Source organism: Culex pipiens, chromosome 3, assembly GCF_016801865.2.
Source record: "Culex pipiens pallens isolate TS chromosome 3, TS_CPP_V2, whole genome shotgun sequence".
Taxonomy (NCBI): domain Eukaryota; kingdom Metazoa; phylum Arthropoda; class Insecta; order Diptera; family Culicidae; genus Culex; species Culex pipiens.
Genome location: NC_068939.1, coordinates 178,903,495 through 178,924,082, shown reverse-complemented (window position 1 = coordinate 178,924,082; position 20,588 = coordinate 178,903,495). Strand labels below are relative to the sequence as shown.

General features: G+C 37.5%; 4 protein-coding genes across 7 annotated transcripts in view; 2 read left to right on the top strand and 2 right to left on the bottom strand.

The window, feature by feature from the left end:
* The window catches only part of LOC120432394 (axin), a 68,616-nt gene extending 55,132 nt beyond the window's left edge, over window positions 1–13,484 (bottom strand). Inside the window, exon 1 of the mRNA XM_039597590.2 lies at window positions 13,338–13,484. The gene's annotated coding sequence lies outside the window, so the exon portion shown is untranslated. The remainder of the gene's footprint in view (window positions 1–13,337) is intronic.
* The window catches only part of LOC120432338 (histone-lysine N-methyltransferase ash1), a 348,037-nt gene that overhangs the window by 317,892 nt on the left and 9,557 nt on the right, over window positions 1–20,588 (top strand). The window lies entirely within an intron of this gene.
* Window positions 6,435–13,003, top strand: LOC120432395 (putative odorant receptor 71a). Its single transcript, XM_039597592.2, has 4 exons — window positions 6,435–7,717; window positions 7,774–7,873; window positions 12,143–12,415; window positions 12,471–13,003. Exons 1-4 carry the CDS (start codon window positions 6,984–6,986, stop codon window positions 12,531–12,533), a joined length of 1,170 nt encoding a protein of 389 aa, XP_039453526.1. The 5' UTR covers window positions 6,435–6,983; the 3' UTR covers window positions 12,534–13,003.
* Window positions 12,591–20,339, bottom strand: LOC120432396 (actin-related protein 1). Of its 4 annotated transcripts, none has more exons than XR_005608058.2 (5): window positions 20,102–20,339; window positions 14,625–14,689; window positions 13,683–14,556; window positions 13,338–13,623; window positions 12,591–13,055 (listed from the first exon to the last, which is right to left on the bottom strand). XR_005608058.2 is itself a non-coding variant. In XM_039597593.2 (4 exons), the coding sequence occupies exons 1-4, from the start codon at window positions 20,147–20,149 to the stop codon at window positions 13,480–13,482; spliced, it is 1,131 nt and encodes a 376-aa protein (XP_039453527.1). In that variant the 5' UTR covers window positions 20,150–20,339; the 3' UTR covers window positions 12,591–13,479. The 4 variants fall into 4 exon arrangements, 1 of the variants encoding a protein (XP_039453527.1); XR_005608060.2 differs by having other exon boundaries at window positions 12,591–13,020; XR_005608059.2 differs by having other exon boundaries at window positions 12,591–12,973.

The following is a 20,588-nucleotide window of genomic DNA, read 5'->3' as shown; positions in this document are numbered from 1 at the left end:
CATCATTAGTTCGTTCCTATAATTTTCCATACAAATTTGGCAGCTGTCCATACAAAAATGATATGTGAAAATTCAAAAATCTGTATCTCTTGAAGGAATTTTTTGATCGATTTGGTGTCTTCGGCAAAGTTGTAGGTATGGATATGGACTACACTGAAAAAAATGATACACGGTAAAAACATTTGGTGATTTTTAATTTCACTTTTTGTCACTAAAACTTGATTTGCAAAAAAAAAACACTATTTTTAATTTTTATTATTTTTTGATATGTTTTAGAGGACATCAAATGCCAACTTTTTAGAAATTTTCAGAATGGGCAAAAAATCTTTGATTGAGTTATGATTTTTTGAATCAATACAGATTTTTTCAAAAAATCGAAATATTGATCGCAGATTGGTGCGCTGGAAGTGGGGACACGAAGTCGTGATTATTCAGGTTAATTTTTTGGTGTGCTTTTGTGTCGCTATTCGTGTGGGGTGAGTGATGGTGGTAATCGAATAATAGCATCATTGGTGCGCTGGAAGTGGGGACGCGAAGTCGTGATTATTCAGGTTAATTTTTTGGTGTGCTTTTGTGTCGCTATTCGTGTGGGGTGAGTGATGGTGGTAATCGAATAATAGCATCATTGGTGCGCTGGAAGTGGGGACGCGAAGTCGTGATTATTCAGGTTAATTTTTTGATGTGCTTTTGTGTCGTTATTCGTATGGTGTGAGTGATTGTGGTAATCGAATAATAGCATGACTTACTGAATAGTTTGTGTCTTGAGCGTAATTTTCGTTGAGAAATTGGTGTTTTTTGTGATTTTTTTTTGTGATCTTAATTAATTGTTTTGTGATTTTCAAAGCCCTTCCTATATCATCGTTGATCGGAAGGCACGGCGTCGGGTAAATTGTGTATATTTTTTTCGAATAAGGTTTTTATTTTTTATGGTGAAAAAGCCATTTCTATATAATGATCGAAAGACGCACTGACATTTTGGATTATTTAATAGTGGAGTGAAATAACTGTGTGTGAGTGATTTTGTGTGTTAACCAGAAAGACCTTCCCATAGCATCGTTGCTCGGAAGGCTCGCCGACGGGTCTGTTATGAAAGTCCTCCCCATAGCGCCGTAGCTCGGGAGGCAACGAAAAGCCAATACCTTATCCTACTAACCCAAAAAAAATAATAATCATGTGATGCTTGAAGGAGATGCTGTGGATTCAACGGTCTCAAGCGGTATCAACAAGTATATAGCGAAAAACTGTGTGCTTGATGAGTCTGCAACTTTAACTATCGGACTAACATTCCTCCCTTTCGTTGAACTGCAGGCTTCTTGGGAGGGCGCCGGTATTGACTAATAAAGTAGGGGTCTTCAGATGTTAAACAGTGAACGAATGGTTGGCTCCCACTGATCCTTTTTGATTCATTGTTTAACTTCAGCTGATCCGTCAATAACGGAGTAGCAGCTCATTGGCAGTCAACCATGCTCATGCTCATGCTCATGCTCAAAATCGAAATATTGGTCGCAAATTTTTTTCAACTTCAATTTTCGATGTAAAATCGAATTTGCAATCAAAAAGTACTTTAGTGAATTTTTGATAAAGTGCACCGTTTTCAAGTTATAGCCATTTTTAGGTAACTTTTTTGAAAATAGTCGCAGTTTTTCATTTTTTAAAATTAGTGCCCATGTTTGCCCACATTTGAAAAAAATATTTTTGAAAAGCTGAGAAAATTCTTTATATTTTGCTTCTTCGGACTTTGTTGATACGACCTTTAGTTGCTGAGATATTGCAATGCAAAGGTTTAAAAACAGGAAAATTGATGTTTTCTAAGTCTCACCCAAACAGCCCACCATTTTTTAATGTCGATATCTCAGCAACTAATGGTCCGATTTACAATGTTAAATTATGAATCATTTGTGAAATTTTCCGATCCTTTCGAAAAAAATATTTTCAAAAATTTAAACCCAAGACTAACATTTCAAACGGTCCAAACGTTCAATATTACGCCCTTTTGAAACGTTAGTCTTGATTTTAAAATTTTTAAAAATATTTTTTTCGAAAGGATCGGAAAATTTCACAAATGATTCATATTTTAACTTTTTTTTTAATTTTTTTTTCAAAAATATTTTTTTCAAAGGTGGGCAAACATGGGCACTAATTTTAAAAAATGAAAAACTGCGACTATTTTTAAAAAAGTTACCTAAAAATGGCTATAACTTGAAAACGGTGCACTTTATCAAAAATTCACTAAAGTACTTTTTGATTGCAAATTCGATTTTACATCGAAAACTGAAGTTGAAAAATTTTTGCGACCAATATTTCGTTTTTTTGAAAAAAATCTGTGTTGATTCAAAAAATCATAACTCGGTCAATAATTTTTTGCCCATTCTGGAAATTTCTGAAATGTTGGCATTTAATGTCCTCTAAAACATATCAAAAAATAAAAAAAAATAAAAATAGTGTTTTTTTTGCAAATCAAGTTTTAGTGACAAAAAGTGAAATTAAAAATCACCAAATTTTTTTTTACCCTGAAGCGTAGTCCATATCCATACCTACAACTTTGCCGAAGACATCAAATCGATCAAACAATTCCTTCAAAAGATACAGATTTTTGAATTTTCACATATAATTTTTGTATGGACAGCTGCCAAATTTGCATGGAAAATTATATGAACGAACTAATGATGCAAAATGGCTTCTTTGGGCATACCGTAGGCACCAAAAACAGTTTCAGCCGGATTATAAAATACAAAAAAAATCGAATGACCGAAATCTTAGAGAATTGCTCGGTGGCCTTTGTAATCAAACTTGAAAGGATTTAACTTATTTTATTTGCTTTAGCTAAACTTCACCCAAGATTTCCCAAACGCGCTGACTTCACTACTCTACTTGATCCTGATGATGAATCAAATATTCATGCCGTGCTACTTTGGGAACGAGGTAACGCTGAAAAGTGCCCGCCTAACCCATGCGCTTTACTCGTCCGAATGGATCAAAATGAATGCACCAGAGCGGAAGGAAATCCAAATGATGATGATCCGATCGATGAAACCGATCGTACTCAAAGCCGGTGGATTCTTCTACTATAATCTGGGAATGTTTACGTCGGTAAGATATATCGGATTGTAATGGGAGCAGTTCTCTATGTTTTCGCAAAAAAAGTTTTTTTTTATTTACATCAACTTATTTTTTTTAAACTTTATCATCACGGTATCGAAGAATCGAACTCACGACCTCTGGATTGGAAATCCAGCACGCCGCTAGTAAAAACCCATCTTCTGCCGGTCAGTATTCTCAATGAGCAGATTTACTCCTTGAAGAGATCTGACTTTGCCAAACCTGACAGGAATCGATCGCATTTTTCATATTTTTTTGTAGTTAATTTTTGAACTTTATAAAGCCAATAAAAAATTGATTTCATCATTTTATGTAAAATAAATTTGCAATAAAAATACTTAAGTGAAATTTTGATAAAGTGTGCCGTTTTCAAGATATTGCCATTTTAAGGTAACTTAAAAAAAGTCTCATTATTTTTTTGAATAGTGCCCATATATTCCCCAATTTAGAAAAAAATATTTTGAAAAAGTTGAGCTATTTCTTACAGCTGACTTTTTAGAACTTTGTTGATACGATATTCAATGTTACGCCTTTTTGATATGTTAGTCTTGATTCCAAAATTTAAAAACTGCGATTATTTTTTAAAGTTATCTAAAAATTTCTATAACTGAAAAATCTGCTATTAAAAACTGTGAAGCATTTCAACATTCGATGCATCTGTGCTCTCTTATGCTAACTAGATAGGAAAACCAGCAAGCTTAGTACAAGAGAGCACAGAAGCATCGATTTGTAGAACGCTTTGCACATTTTTTTTAAAGGTTGAATACAGCGAATTGTTCAAAAAGCTATTTTCGTGATTTTTATGGGAAGTCTCCATATTTTTTTTATCGAGAATAGGGTCCTGAAGCCCTATGTAAATTTGTATGTACAACGGTAAAAAAACGCTATTAAAAACCATTTCTGATCACTTTTTTAATTTTTTCTATGCAACAAGAAAAATATAATTGACAAGGCAACATTTTTTTTCGATGGGTCAACCAGTCCGGAGAAAAGTCATTAAATTTTTTGGCTCCATAAGGTTTGCTGGTAGCAGGCGTGCGATGTACCTGCGATGTACCACAAAGTTCGCAATTCGCAATTCGCAATTTTCAGTGTAAGAACGGGCCTTGACCGATCTTATGCACCAGGTTCCCGACGAACACGCACTGCCCTTACACCTACATCTCACCCTTGCTCTGAGTCAGTACAAGCAACACGCTAGAACACGCTTTGAGTGTTCGTGCCAGGCATGCACACCTTCTTTTCCGGTTACGCATTTTAACTCGGCCGGGGGTGGTACATTACGTAGGGTTTGATGTAAGTATAAGCGCCTAATCATTTATAGAGTGCCTATCAATTTTCATTAAAGCAAAAACTGTTATATTTTTAGTTTGAATTCAAAAACTAATTGTTATTTACAGTGTATTGTTTTCTCCTGAAATCTTCCCTAATGTTGAATCGTGTTTATCTGTTGCTATTTCTTTTGTCGCGGTGTTTTGTTACAATATTTTGGTCCTAAGCATATTAGAAATGTTTTTCAAAAGTACAATAGTAATATTTGTGTTAATCCTTTAACCATTCCATAAATTGAGTAAGGGCTCGAACCTCACTTGCTTAAGAAAAAGGTGAAGTTTCAAAACAATGGACAGTGAAGGAAATATACTATGTAAAGAATCAAAAGTAAAAGAAAGATAGTAATTTATGAAGTAGATAAAGAAATTAACAATAGTTAATAAATAGAGGTAACAAACAAGCTTAGATTGTATTGAGGGCAATTTACAGGGAAGATGAGAAATTATTCAAATAGATAAATAAAGAAAAGGCACATGATAAACAAAATTGACATCGCTGCCAAATTAAGGGAAAGCAGACAGTTTGTTACAGCAGCATCAATTGGTAAAATAGAGTGGACAAGCGTTGAGAAATAAGAGAATGAAATAAGTAAAATCAAAATCAAATGGAGGATATTAAACAGAAGCCGTCTAGAAAATCAGTGAAACAAAATAAACAGAAGATAGCTGTTAGCTGAAAAGGAAAGAAGAGAAACCCCGTTCTGCGATGCTCAGGTACATCCACAGCAGTTGACTCAACATACTGCGAATCAAAACAATACCGTCTACAATCACAAATTACTTCCCTTTCCCACATTGACGCGCCCCTTTCTTTTAGCCGTCTCCACTCTGACCCTCGCTGGTCAAAGGTTTACGAGTCGTTTCCACAGGCCACCAGCTAGGTTACACCTTGTCATCATGATGACTAAACCAAGCCAACGTGGAGGTAAGAAAATAGGACACTTGCAAGGAACTAGAGCCATGCTGTTTTGTCCAAACAGCACTACGGATGTAGTTGGGCTCCTTCCGGGATGTTCCTTGCCTAGGTGTGTCAACCGACGAGTATCATCAGTATCATGCACCCTTTGCCTGCACCTGCGATGTACCACAAAGTTGAACCAAAAATCAAGAGGCAGTGGTAATTCTGTCTTACTCTGTGGGTCAACTATGGTCCCCTTGGAACGAGCTGTCAATTAAAACAATTCCTGTCAAGAAGGGCAGCGAAGCTATTTTTTTTTTAAATTTGATTTAAAATTCCATTTCAAATCCTTCGCGGTCGTACAAAGGGTCATTGTACTCAGAAAAAAAGCTTTATCGTTGTGAACAATAATATTACAAATTTAAGCTTTATTTTAGGACCCAATTGGGCACTAAAATTATGATTTAATTGGTGATAATATTGTTAAAAACGATAAAGCTAATTTTACTGAGTACAATGACTCGTTTCAATTCAATTAAAAAAAAAAAATCTTTCCGACCCATCTTGACATAAAGCATTCTAATTGACAGCTCGTTCCAAGGGGACGATAGTTGTTCCATCGTAAAATGTTGTCTTGTCAGTTTATTTTTTGCATCAAAATGAAAAAAAAAAAAAATGAGATCAGAAATGGTTTTTATACGAGTTTTACATACGTTGTACATACAAATTTACATAGGCTTTAGGACACTATTGTAAGGAGAAACAGATGATACTAGGGTGTTGAGACAGGCGGGAAGATGCTCCTCCGGGCACCGTTTTCGTAAGCAGGGCAAAATAAAAATCTTTTATTTTCCACATGCTTCAAAACTGAAAATGTATATTTTCTTATTAATAACATTTAACAGTTCACAACATTACATTTACTCACAGATTTGGTGTCTTTACGCAGCTGACCTGTCCAGCTGCGCCCGTGCTCCCGCTTGCTTAGATTGTTTTGGTTACTTTATTCAATTCCAAGCGACAGCACGGGCACCAGTCAAACAATACACAAACACTGACACTGACGCAGAACAAGGGACTGTTTCGGACGCGCTCCGTCGCAACATAGGGAATAATTCGACTTTAAAAATCCGTTGGACAAAGTTTCAATGAAATAAAATAAAGCAATTACAAATCGGTTTGCGTAATCGTAGAGAACTGCTCGTGTTTTTTCTTCTAAAAAGTGTTTCTTTTTTTTATTCCAGACATTGAACACTGCATATTCTCTGTTCTGTGTTTTACAGAGAAGAGCAAGTTCTACACGTGGCGAAATGTAATGAAAATTTGCAATTCGAAAACTGTAACAAATTGTATTAAACAATTTATTGTTTACTTACATTTTGTTCACAATTATTGATTTGTTATTATAAAAACCTTTAAAAACTAATATCGGACTATGGTATAACACAGAACATTAAATTATAAGCCGAAAGTTTTCAAACAATAAATAAGCACCTTTCAACTAAATAATCCTACAGTTAGGTCATAGATCAAAAAGTTTTTCCCGTAACCGGGAATTTCCAAAAAGGGATAATTATAGGACCGAAAAACTTTTCTCCATAAATCGAACCCTCTGATTCAACACTGAGTCAATAGTGCTCGAAAAATCCCCTCAAATGGCACGCTTCGGCGAGTACATTCTAAGTGAACGGTTAACCTTCTGGATCTGGAAAATCCTCGGCATCTGGGCGACCCAGGATGAAAGTCGGCTGTACCGTGCGTTCCGATGGATCTACCACTTTACGTTCACAATCGTGTACCTGTTTTGCATCTTTATAAGTTCGTTCTTCAAGGAAACCATGGCCGAGCTGTGGTCGGATGTGATGTTTATCCTGCTGACGGAATTGGCCATGTTCACCAAGACGGTCATCACGGTGCGAAAGTTCGAGACAGTGTACCGATTGCACCGGGAGACCATCTCCGACGTGTTTAAGCCGAAAAGTGAGTGGGAGTCGCGAGTGCATGGTGCATTTTTCAGTCGGTTTAGTACCGCCATGCTGGGGTACTATTTGTGTAGTTTCCTAACTCTGTGGGCACATTTGGGCTTTTTGTTCGAGTACAAATTTCCCTTCTTCAGCTGGTTCTTCTGGCTGCCGCTGGGACGGGAGAATCTTACAAATTATTACATTATTTTTGCGTACCAAATGTTTGGAATGTTGGGCCATTTGTCGCTGAACGTGTCCGGAGACATCCAACATGCTTATTTGCTTGCGACGGCCGGGATTCAGTTGGATTTTCTGTACGAAAGGCTCACCAAGCTGCCGATTCCAACTTTGAAATCGTCGATTGAAAAGGATTATTACCGGGAAACGCTGATACAACACATTGAGCATTACGAGCGGATTTACAGGTAAATTTAAAATGTCAAATTTACATACAAATTTTTAATAAATTTCTTATAAACAGATTCGTGAAGGAAATTGAGGATACCTTTTCAATGGCCATTTTTGTTCAAATTTGTGCCAGCGGTGTAACGGTGTGTGCTACCATACTTCGTCTGTCAACGGTAATAAACATTCGAAATTATAACACAGCTCTACACATTGAAAGTAGAAAAATCGTCAAAATCGTATCAGTTTTTTTGCCTCTGGAAGGCGCAATAACTATCCAAATCTTACCGAACTAATTTTTTTTATTAAATTTGAAAAGACTTTTCCGAAGACACCATATTTTTAGGATATTTTGCAAAAAAGTTACACAAAAGTAACACTGTAACACTCTAAAAAATAACCCTAAAAAGTAACAAAAAAAAGTTACTTAATCCACCTTTAGGTGGTTGATGTCTTCCTCGCATATTTTTTACCAAAATATCTGAGATCCGGCCTCAAAAAAAGTTTATTAAAAACAGTAAAGTACTTATAACTTTTGATAGGGTTGTCGGATCTTCAATCTTTTGGGCCTATCCAACGATAGGTCGCATGATAGATCCGGACAACTTTTTCATCAAAATATTTGAGATCCGGCCTCAAAAAAGTGTATAAATAACACTTAAGTGCTCATAACTTTTGATGGAGTTGTCAGATCTTCAATCTTTTGAACGCGTTGGAAAGGTCTTTCAAATACCTTTATAACAATATATATCATGTCGGGTTTTCTCACAAAAACCACCCTTTTTTATAATATTTCAAACTCTAGCCAAATCGTTTTTTAGCATAACTTTTGAAGTACTTTTCTAAACTTCATAATATTAACTAGGGTCTTGTGGGACCCCAAGACGAATCGAATGAGAGCAAAACGGTCCAAATCGGTCCAGCCAATCCGGAGATAATTGAGTGCTTTTTTTGGGTGCACGGACTCACATTCAGACACACGCACAGACATTTGTTCAGAATTTGATTCTGAGTCGATATGTACACGTGAAGGTGGGGACCATCCATAAACCACGTGGACACTTTAAGGGGGGGGGGGTATGGCGATTGTCCACGATCCATACAAAAAAGTTTTTTTTTGTATGGACAATTGTCCACGAGGGGGGGGGGGGGGTAACAGATTCCCAAAAAAGTGTCCACGTGGTTTATGGATGGTCCCGTGGGTCTACGACATCGAATTAAGAAGTTCATTTTGCGAGTGATTTTACAGCCTTTCCTCATTGAGGTGAGGAAAGCAAACATGAAATTTTTAAATTAATTTTTTTGCCGTAAATGAAAAAAATGACCCTTCTGGGTCATTGAAGATTTGAAAAGTACTTTAAATTTCACATAAAAAGACATGTTCCATAATTTTTACAGTCGAGTGACAAAAAATAACAGAATTTCTGCAACTATTTTTTATTTTTTTTTCGATGAAAAATACTTTTTTTTTTATTTTGAGTACGCCATCAAATCGGGCGTAAAATTTTTACATAAAAGCCCTTTGACACCAAATTTCCAAACCATCAAATTACAGTCCAGACTCGATTATCCGAAGGTTTGTATGGGACTTCGGATAATCGAATCATGACAAAAAAAAACATTTTTTTGTGTTATTAAATTTTCTTTCCTTTAACATCAAATTCGAGTCCTGCGACCTCATTTTAGTCAAATTTGAATATTTGACTGCCTTTAATAAAAAAAAATCATTTTTGCAATATGTAATCACCGCCATTTTTGCCGCCATATTGGATATTAAAATTCTATATCATAATAGAGTAGTTTATGTGTCGACCATGACAAATAAGACAAAGAAAAAAACTTTTTTTGTGATTGGATTAGGCCGTTGCAAATATTTTTTGAAAAAAAAAAATGTCAAAAAATAGTTTTTAAATCACTACCATTACCCAATACTCAACTGTCAAAAATCGTGGGACAGGAAATTTAATGTACTTTTCGAATGGGAAATAATCCAGAAGGGTATTTTGTTCATTTAGAGCACAATTTGTTATTTTATAATTACGTTTTTTTTTGTAATTTTACAGGGTTTTTTTTTAGAGTGTAACAATGTTCTACAAATTTGTAGAGCAGACAAAAACAAAAATTTCTGATATACAGTATTTAGTCGGTAACGGGGCTGAGAACGTAGCCCAGTCATCGAATGCTGTTCAATAACTAGGCTGAACAAAAATTTACGAGGGGATCACCGATGCATAATATTTCCCTGATGAAATATAAAAATAAAGCTTACTCAATTTTATTTACAATGCTTACTTTTCATTTTTTAATATTATAGCTTGAAATTGAATAAAAGTTTGATAAAAGTTTTTTTCTTATTGATTCGCTATTCGCAATTCGCAATTTTCAGTGTAAGAACGGGCCTTGACCGATCTTATGCACCAGGTTCCCGACGAACACGCAATGCCCTTACACCTACATCTCACCCTTGCTCTGAGTCAGTACAAGCAACACGCTAGAACACGCTTTGAGTGTTCGTGCCAGGCATGCACACCTTCTTTTCCGGTTACGCATTTTAATTCGGCCGGGGGTGGTACATTACGTAGGGTTTGATGTAAGTATAAGCGCCTAACCATTTATAGTGTGCCTATCAATTTTTAGTAAAGCAAAAAACTGTTTAATTTTTAGTTTGAATTCAAAAACTAATTGTTATTTACTGTGTATTGTTTTCTCCTGAAATCTTCCCTAGTGTTGAGTCGTGTTTATCTGTTGCTATTTCTTTTGTCGCGGTGTTTTGTTACAATATTTTGGTCCTAAGCATTTTAGAAATGTTTTTCAAAAGTACAATACTGCCCATGATCGCATAAATGTCCCATATGCATTTTCATCGTTTTTGAGTTAATGATGCAGTTTGGTTCAAAATCGTGTGCTCTTTCAGAAAAGCCTATAACATCTATTACTTTGTTCTAGAAATCAGGAGGAAATCCAGTTTTTTCACGAAAACTTAACACGTAGCCTTATGTGTGGGACAAACTTTAAATGCGTTTTTCTCAGCTTGCTGTTTTTGCATATGGGACATTTATGCGAACATGGGCAGAATAGTAATATTTGTGTTAATCCTTTAATCATTCCATAAATTGAGTAAGGGCTCGAACCTCACTTGCTTAAGAAAAAGGTGAAGTTTCAAAACAATGGACAGTGAAGGAAATATACTATGTAAAGAATCAATAGTAAAAGAAAAAAAGTAATTTATGAAGTAGATAAAGAAATTAACAAACAAGCTTAGATTGTATTGAGGGCAATGTACAGGAAAGATGAGAAAATATTCAAATAGATAAATAAAGAAAAGGCACATGATAAACAAAACAAAATTGACATCGCTGCCAAATTAAGGGAAAGCAGACAGTTTGTTACAGCAGCATCAATTGGTAAAATAGAGTGGAAAAGCGTTGAGAAATAAGAGAATCAAATAAGTAAAATCGAAATCAAATGGAGGATAGTAAACAGAAGCCGTTTTAGAAAATCAGTGAAACGAAATAAACAGAAGATAGCTGTTAGCTGAAATGGAAAGAAAAGAAACCCCGTTCTGCGACGCTCATGTACATCCACAGCAGTTGACTCAACATACTGCGAATCAAAACAATACCGTCTACAATCACAAATTACTTCCCATTCCCACATTGACGCGCCCCTTTCTTCTAGCCGTCTCTACTCTGACCCTCGCTGGTCAAAGGTTTACGAGTCGTTTCCACAGGCCACCAGCTAGGTTACACCTTGTCATCATGATGACTAAACCAAGCCAACGTGGAGGTAAGAAAATAGGACACTTGCAAGGAACCAGAGCCATGCTGTTTTGTCCAAACAGCACTACGGATGTAGTTGGGCTCCTTCCGGGATGTTCCTCGCCTAGGTGTGTCAACCGACGAGTATCATCAGTATCATGCACCCTTGGCCTGCTAAAAGTTTTTTTCTTATTGATCATGATTTTTTCATCTACTAACCCCTCGGTAATTTCGGTTTGTTTTGGTTTTTTGAAGTTTGTCTGCTTTTTAACTGGACTACGACCCAGTTATCTAGCGCCCAGTTACCGAACAAGTACTGTGTAAACATAAGGGGGTTTTTATGTATTTTTTACGAGTTATCAGAATTTTACAAAATAGTTTTTTTAAACGGTTATGATTTTGACATTTTTTTCGAATTATTAACCCCTAAAACTCAATCGTGTGCTTTTGAAAGTATGTTTTTTTTTCGAAAAATTCAGCCAATTTTGCATAAGAATGACTTTTTGGACGATTGTTGTGGCTGCTGTGGCGGAGAATGACCCAAATATGAAATCTGACTTGGGATAACGCAATTTTTAGAAAGAAAAAAACCAACAGAAAATGAAATTCCTTAAGCTCTTAACATGAAATTTGTATATCTGTGTTTAAATAAGCACAACTCGAATTACAAAATCCCTCTAAAAACAGGTCAACCTAGCGACAGACCTCGGCACCGACGGCGCCCCGATGGTGTTCTATCTGGTGGCGATGCTGACGCAAATATTCCTGCCGTGCTACTTTGGCAACGAGGTCACGCTGAAAAGCGTCAAGCTTACGAACGCTCTCTACACCGCGGACTGGCACCGTCTTGCCGGGGTGTCGGACCGGAAAGAAATGGCCGCACTGATGCTGCGCACGAACAAACCCATCGCGCTCAAGGCGGGCCACTTTTTCAACTACAACCTGGAGGCGTTCACTTCGGTGGGTGGGTTGGACTTGTTTGAGAATTAACCAACCTAAAACTTATTTTTTGCAGACCCTCAATTCTGCGTACTCAATTTATGCCGTTGTATCGAAGAAGAATCGGGAGCTAGCCTAAACCCAAAAAGGACGTTCTTTCATTCTACCGCAGAGGACAACTTATCACGTTTGTTTCTTTTCTGATATATATTTTCCTCTTTCCTGGAACTCGCTCACTTTGCACGCTCCTCGTGTTATTATCATAATCTGATTCGTTTCAAAATCTGTCTCGTTTTCACTTTTTGTTACATAATATCTATATTAGTTTAGATTACCTTATGATTTTTTTGTTCTTTTCAATCTTTTCCTTTGTTAAGTATAAATTATTAAATTATAACTTACTAAATCTTAGAGAAAGCGATTCGTGTCGCGTTTCCCCCCTTTAGGGTGTGTGTCCTCACGAAAAGCAGCATAATCTGTTAGAATCACACGCATCCATTGTACGGAATCAAACAATTTCGAAGGAGTTAAATTCAAAAGGACATTGTAGCGGCCATGCAGATCAACGGGATCACACGTCTTGGTGGGGCATAACAACAAAACAGAGAATTAGAGAGAAAACAGAGCTGGAATGGATTGCATCGTAGCTTCTTAGCGTAATCTAAAACATTGACATTGAGAAATCAAAATGGGACGAGTTAGCTTGAAGATTGTGTTAGAAACAGATGATGAAGGATTTTTTTAAGCCAGCGTAATTCTAAGTTTCAAATGGTCCAATATTAAGCGTTGGTTTGTTTCGCTAAGCAGAACAATTAAACGAATATCACTCAACGGTATTGTTTGTTCATGAATAAAGAATGGATAGTAGAGCACAGCGTTCGTATTTTTTCATCACACAATAGAGTCGCTACACAGAGAAATAAGACACGGTGATGACACTTACCTTTCCTGCTGCCGATTGATTGCGATTGTGTGCCCACGAGCCTAGTACGTTGAGTGTTTCGTGAGTTAATGTGAGTGTTGTGGGTGTGTGTGTGTGTGCCTTTGAGGGAATTTGTGTATTGTTGCTCGTAAGATTGCGCGATTTAGAACGTTTTCCGATGAATCGCCCGCTGGCCGTCCTCGTCGAACTCGCGCTTCGAGACCCACATCTTCTTGAAGGTGTCGAGCGACGCCAGAATCGAGCCGCCCATCCAGGTCGAGTAGATGCGCTCCTGCGGGGCGGCGATCTAAAAGGAGAGATGGTTAGATTTCACCGCGTTGAAGTTCTCTAGAGTCAACAACTCACCCTAATCTTCATGTCCTTGGCGACATGTTTTCGAATCTCGGACAGCAGCCGGTCGCCGAATCCCTTGAACAGCGTGGAACCACCGGACAGGACAATGTTCTGGTACAGCATCTTCCGCAGGTCCATGTCGGACTTTTGGATCGAGTACATGAGCACTTCGTGAATACCTTCGCACTCTTCGCCGAGCATGTGCGGACGGAAGAGCACTTCCGGTGCGCGGTACCTCGCCGGGCCGACCTCCAGCACGTTGCCGTCCGGTAACGTAAACTTGACCTTCTCCGTGTCTACGCTTTCCTCCTTCTGCGGGATCGTCGGCAAATAGCAGATCTTCTCCTTGATCGACCGGACAATTTCAAACTCGGCCGTTGTGCGAAAGTTGAAGCCCTCCTTGCGGATGAGCGTTCTGAGGTAGCGGGTTACGTCCCGACCGGCAATGTCCACCCGCATGATGCTGTGGGGCATCGCGAAACCTTCGTAAATCGGGACGGCATGCGTAACGCCGTCGCCAGCGTCCAACACGACTCCGGTAACGCGACCGGTCGCGTATAAACTGAGCACGGCCTGCATCGACACGAACAGCGCCGGCACGTTGAACGTTTCGAAGAATATCTCCGCGGCCTTCTCGCGATTCTTCCGCGGATTCAGGGGCGCCTCCGTCAGCAGAACCGGATGCTCCTCGGAGAACGTGGATAGCTCATCTTTGCTGTAGATGTACGTCCAGATCTTCTCCATATCGTTCCAATCCGTCACGATACCGTGCTCCATCGGATAACGGATGCTCAACAGCCCACGGTAGTCCTCTGCCTTTGGTCCCACAAACACATCTCCCTCCAGCGCACCGGCCATCACCCGCACGTGCTTCGGTCGACCCATGCTGCAAACAAACAAGAACAAACAAATGAAATTTCACCACCCACACAGCAAGCCACGACTTTCACTCACTAATTCGGGAAGCGACATTTCGGGATGTGATCTCCGGCGAAGCCGGCCTTTATCATTCCGGAACCCTGCAAAACAAAAACAGAATACTGTCAGAATGGACCACGCCAAGGTGCGTCGTCAAATTTGTCGTGCAATTCCGGCCGGCGGAAGCTTCACCGTGTTCGACCACGGTCGGATGCAGTGGGCGGATCAGTTTTATCTCAACTGTCAGCGGCACCGGGATTACTATCGTGGGCTCAGCGTGAACCAGGACAAGCAGCCGTACTTTAACGTTTGCGCAAAAAGGCGGTACCCCAGCCAGCGCAATCCGACGGAGGACTTTGTGTGGCGATGCGAAAGCTATCATCGGCATTCGTACGGCGTTCGGTGTCCGTGTCCGGGGGGAGAGCGGTACGAGATCGGAAGACTGCAGGAGCGGGGAATCAACCTTTGTGGTAAAACGGAGCGGTTTCATTGAGTTTGTGGAATAAAATCAAAAGCTAGTTTGTCAATTTCGTTTTTTTATAATCTATTTTAATACCAACTTTAGTCTAAAAATATTCTAAATAAATGATTGGAAAATTTTTATGCAAATTAGAAAATCTTTATTTTTCCTAAATTCATCTTTTACAAAAAAAAAACTTCGGCTTTGAGTGTAATCCAAAACTTTGCGCACTCTTGGTAGTACTTGGTCATTTCGGTTATGCCTGTGACATTGCTACTTGTGTACAAACCAAACCATTTCGTTGTGTGCAAGGATGGACGGACTAATCGCAAAAAAAATCGCTTGCGAACTTTCTTCACCCGCGAAAGAGAGAGAAGGCGAAACACACAAAAGAAAATCGCTCCCGAACTTTTCAAAGAAAATCAATCAGTCGAAGATTTTCTGTGAATCTCATTATCAGCACCAATTGAATTTCTAGCGAAACAATGTAATTGGGCTAATGTCAAAGTGTTAACAAAGATTCTATCCTGGTAAACATCAATTGACGTGAAAGGGCTAGACTCTTTGTTTACACTTTGACATTGGCCCAATTACATTGTTTTGCTTGATTTATTAATTTCGTTTTGTTTTGATTAGATAAGGTACCGTCAACTGGGGTGAATTGGGACACATGGGGCGAATTGGGACAGCAGTTTCAACCATGTTAGAGCACAATATTTTGATTTTTCTGGTTGGTTTCGGATAGAACAGACTCAGACCAACAAAATGTGTACATCCATTTCCAAATTTAAAACCTTTAAGTACTCTAAACACTGCTGTCCCTATTCAGACTGTAGTCCCGATTCACCCCAGATGACGGTAAGGTGGATTTTTTCCAGTCAAAATAGTTAGCACGAAACCTGGATTTTATATGGAGATTTTCAGAAAAGTTAACCTGGATTTTATATGGAGATTTTCAGAAAAGTTAAAATTTGTCAATTTTCCGGGCAAATTTTACCGGATTTCTTTTCTGTAGGTGTGTTAAACATGCCAAAATGAACCGAAAAACGAATCAGAACTTTGCTGTTATTTGGAAATCTCATGAAATAAAACTCTTTCGGTTTCAACTAATTTGTTAAAAAGTGGGCCTGGCCCTGCTTAGCCGCATTTTTGGCAGGGGAAGGCGGGGCAAGTGTAACAAGCTGAGCAATTCTCTGAGATTTCGGTCATTCGATTTTTTTTTTGTATTTCTAATCCGGCTGAAACTTTGTTGGTGCCTTCGGTATGCCCAAAGAAGCCATTTTGCAAAATGGCTTCTTTGGGCATACCGAAGGCACCAACAAAGTTTCAGCCGGATTAGAAATACAAAAAAAAAAATCATCAGTTTGTCCATATAATTTTTCATACAAATTTGACAGCTGTCCATACAAAAATTATATATGAATATTCAAAAATCGGTATCTTTTGAAGGATTTTTTTGATCGATTTGGTGTCTTCGGCAAAGTTGTAGGTATGGAGAAGGACTACACTGTAAAAAAATTATACGCGGTATAAAAAATTGGTAATTTTTAATTTCACTTTTTGTCACTAAAACATGATTTGCAAAAAAAAACACTATTTTAATTTTTTTTCATTTTCTGATATGTTTTAGAGGACATCAAATGCCAACTTTTCAGAAATTTCCAGAACGGGCAAAAAATCTTTGACCGAGTTATGAATTTTTGAATCAATACTGATTTTTTAAACAAATCGAAATATTGGTCGCAACAAATTTTCAACTTCATTTTTCGATGTAAAATCGAATTTGCAATCAAAAAGTACTTTAGTAAAATTTTGATCAAGTCCACCGTTTTCAAGTTATAGCCATTTTTAGTTAACTTTTTTGAAAATAGGGGAAATTATCGTATCTTTGGCTGGTTAAGCACTCGCTCCTAACTCCATCCAATTTGCTGATTTTCACTATTTAAACAACTTTTTTTTGCAAAACTTTTAATATAAACTTGCTTGCTCACTTCTTATTAAGCTATTTACAACTCAATTTCAGCTGAAAACGCTTTTAATAAGCTGTAATTGAATGTAAAAGTGCTGATATGGCAACATAAGAGGCATGCTGGAATTAGATGCTGTTGCCCTAGTCGCAGTTATGTTTTTTTAACTAGTGCCCATGTTCGCCCACTTTTGAAAAAAAATATTTTTTTAAAGCTGAGAAAATTCTCTATATTTTGCGTTTTTGAACTTTGTTGATACGAACCTTAGTTGCTGAGTTATTGCAAAAATATATGCAACGATTATTAAACAGGAGAATTTATGTTTTCTAAGTCTCACCCAAACAATCCACTATTTACTAATGTCGATATCTCAGCAACTAATGGTCCGATTTTCAATGTTAATTTTTTTTTATCAGGGCTAACTTTTTAAGTTTGTGCCAGATAAAAAATACAAAAATTAAAATAAAAAAAAAGACCTATTTCGTAGAGAATTGCTCAGTTATGAAAATTATTTCGTTTAAATGAGGTTTCTTTTTTGACATTTAAAAAAGAGCAAAAATGTCCAACATCATATCTACACACATCCCCACAGACATTTGATCAGAAAATGATTCTGATATGTATACGTGAAGGTATATCTAAGAGGAATATTTAGGAAGTTTTATTTTCGAGTGATTTTATAGTGATTCCACAGTGAGAAAGGCAAAAACAAACTCTTAGCCTTATATCAAATGTTATAAGAAAACAAAGGTTTCAAACAAACATCATTTCATCTTTTGTCCCGTGGCTTTTAAGTCTTTATGGCGGTTATGTTGTAATTTTATTGCTAGCAACAATTGGGTCCTAAATGAAGCTTAGATTGCTGAAATTATTGTTTACAGCGATAAAGCTTATTTTTCTGAGTACAATGACCCTTTGTACGACCACAAAGAGTTTAAAATGTATTTTTAAATCAATTTTGAAAAATTTACCTCGCGGTCCTTCTTCAAAGAAAGGTTCCTACTTGACAGCTCGTTCCAAGGGGACCATAATTGATCCATCGAAAAAATCTGGAGCAACATTTGAAAGGGGCGGTACGACATTGCTCTTACGGCCTCTCGTCCCATTTAAACGCGTGTAATGAAAGGTCGTAAGAGCAATGTCGTACCGCCCCTTTCAAATGTTGCTCCAGAAATGTTGTCTTGTCATTATTTTTAAAAAAATTAAAAAAATTAAAATTTTTTTTTTTTTTTTTTTTTTTTTTTTTTTTTTTTGGGAGGGTGGTCCAGCCGCACATCGTTGATGTTGAAACCTCTAAACTGGGCCCTCGTCCTGTCACGTCCGTCAGTAGTCTTGTCGTACATTACAACTAGAATCAGATCTGCCAATGAATTAGTACACTTCGACCAAATAAACACTGACGCTGTATGGATCTGACTCTAGAATAAATGCACAGTTGTGTGTTATTCATAAGTCCAACTTATTCAATTATTCATTTAAGTCCAAATATTCATTTGCTAACTACCTTGGATTGAAAATCTTAATTTTAAACTAAAATCTTCTAAACTTAATGTTCAAAACTAAACGTTCCTTTAACTGTTGCAGTACTACTTCTATCAAAAAACAATAAAAATTTGTGAACTGATATACAAATAGGATAGAAATCCCGAATTTAAAAAGAAATTACCATTTACGTCAAAAGATCCGTAGTTCCTCGATTCGCAACAATGGTCAATACAACCATAATCCGAAAACCGTTAGTTCAACAGATCAACGAATTTTGTCCGATATCATTACATTATTGATTGATCGAGACTCTATGGACAATTTGACATAAAAGAATGCCTAGTATTCTACATCAATCAAAGTTTATTGACAGCATTACTCTAACTTAACAATTGCAACTAAATTTATCATCAAATAGATTTGGAAAGCATACAGATTTACTTTAAATGCTAATTCTAAGAAACAAATCAATTGTACTATCCTGAAGTCCCACCTAAATCCCACATTGTGATAGTGAAAAAGTCACAGAAGCAGCGGTGTCTTGTGCAATTGTGATATTTTCACTATCGGAGAACTACCTAGTTCACGAAGACAGCTTATCGGTCAACGCTTAAGCCCTGGGGCTGCGACAAAGCGAGTTCTCGTAGCATGAAGTGGTGTCCATAGTGCTTATAAAAAAGAATGTATACCCAAATTTTAACTAATGCACTAGGATCAAATCATGCCCCTTGACTTTACAAGGCCCAGGGAAAAAAATTAAAAAAAAAAAAATTAAAAAAATTAAAATTAAAAATTAAAATATATTAAAATGAAAAAAAAAAAGTGATCAGAAATGGTTTTTGATCGTGTATAGGGTTTTAGTACCCAATTCCTCATATTGAAAACATCAAAATTTTAAAAAATTACGGCCGTACGAGCGATTTTCCCCATGTCTTTTGCCGAAACTTGTGATGCACTTTTTTTTATTCATAATTGTAATTGAATATCATAAATAATATTGGTGAATTTAAAGACGATGATAAAAAATACTAGCTATGAAACATTTGAATAGCGTCATAAAATTTGTGTGACTAATTCTGGTGTGAAATCGAATATGTTGGACTATTGTTGGTTCTACTTTGCTTGAACAAAAATGTTGGTTTACTTATATCACAAATGCACAATTTTGAAAGATTAAGCAAATAATGAGTGAAACATTAAAAAGAATTAATATTGTAGACTGATTTTGTTGTTGTACTCTCAAGCCCCTTCTCCCCTACCTTTCTCCACCTTTTCCCCTGCATTCAAAACGGTGATGTCATGGATGTCTAATGTGCAATGTCTGCCTTTTCCCGTAACAAATCTTCTAAGGTTTGTCCCATTTAAACCGTAAATCTTCCCGACCGTCGATTCCTCCCAAAAATTCTCCATTTCCGCCCCGAATCCCATTAAATCGGTGAAAATTTTCGCCCAAATCACACACCCCGACAAAATCATTTTCTTTTTCTTCCTCGGAATGTCCATGGCTCCATCTCCCTCCCACAAAGCGACCAACGCGAACCCACCAGAACGAGACGGAACTACCTAGGAAAGGAAAAACCTTTTTTTTTCTCTCTACGTACATTGTCGATCACAACTGGCTGGTTGACTATCACATCGTAGGGCTCCATATTTCCGGCTGCGCTGCTTCCGGGTGGCCTCTAACTAGCTGGAGGTAGATTGCACAAAACTTTAACCCGTAAAAACTGCACTTTTATCGGGCTTTTTTCACTACTCCAGCAGGACAGACAGCTTGCGGTTCTTTCGTCTTCCTTTCCCGAGATCGCGCAACGTTGACGTATCTGCTGGCTGCGGAACGCGATGACAGTTCGGAGGATTTTTTTCCTTTTTTTTTCAGGGATGCCAGATGCGTCGAAAGAAGACTGTCGAGAAATTAAAAGTGAGAGTGTGTGCAACATGGAGTTAAACTTTCTGTGCAGTTGCTGTGAAGGTTTCCATGGCACTTCGAAAAGTTTACCTCCATGTTGCACGCACACACTCTCACTTTTAATTTCTCGGTAGATTTATTTTTTACTTCACAACAAATTTTGCGATTGTTACATTTTTCGA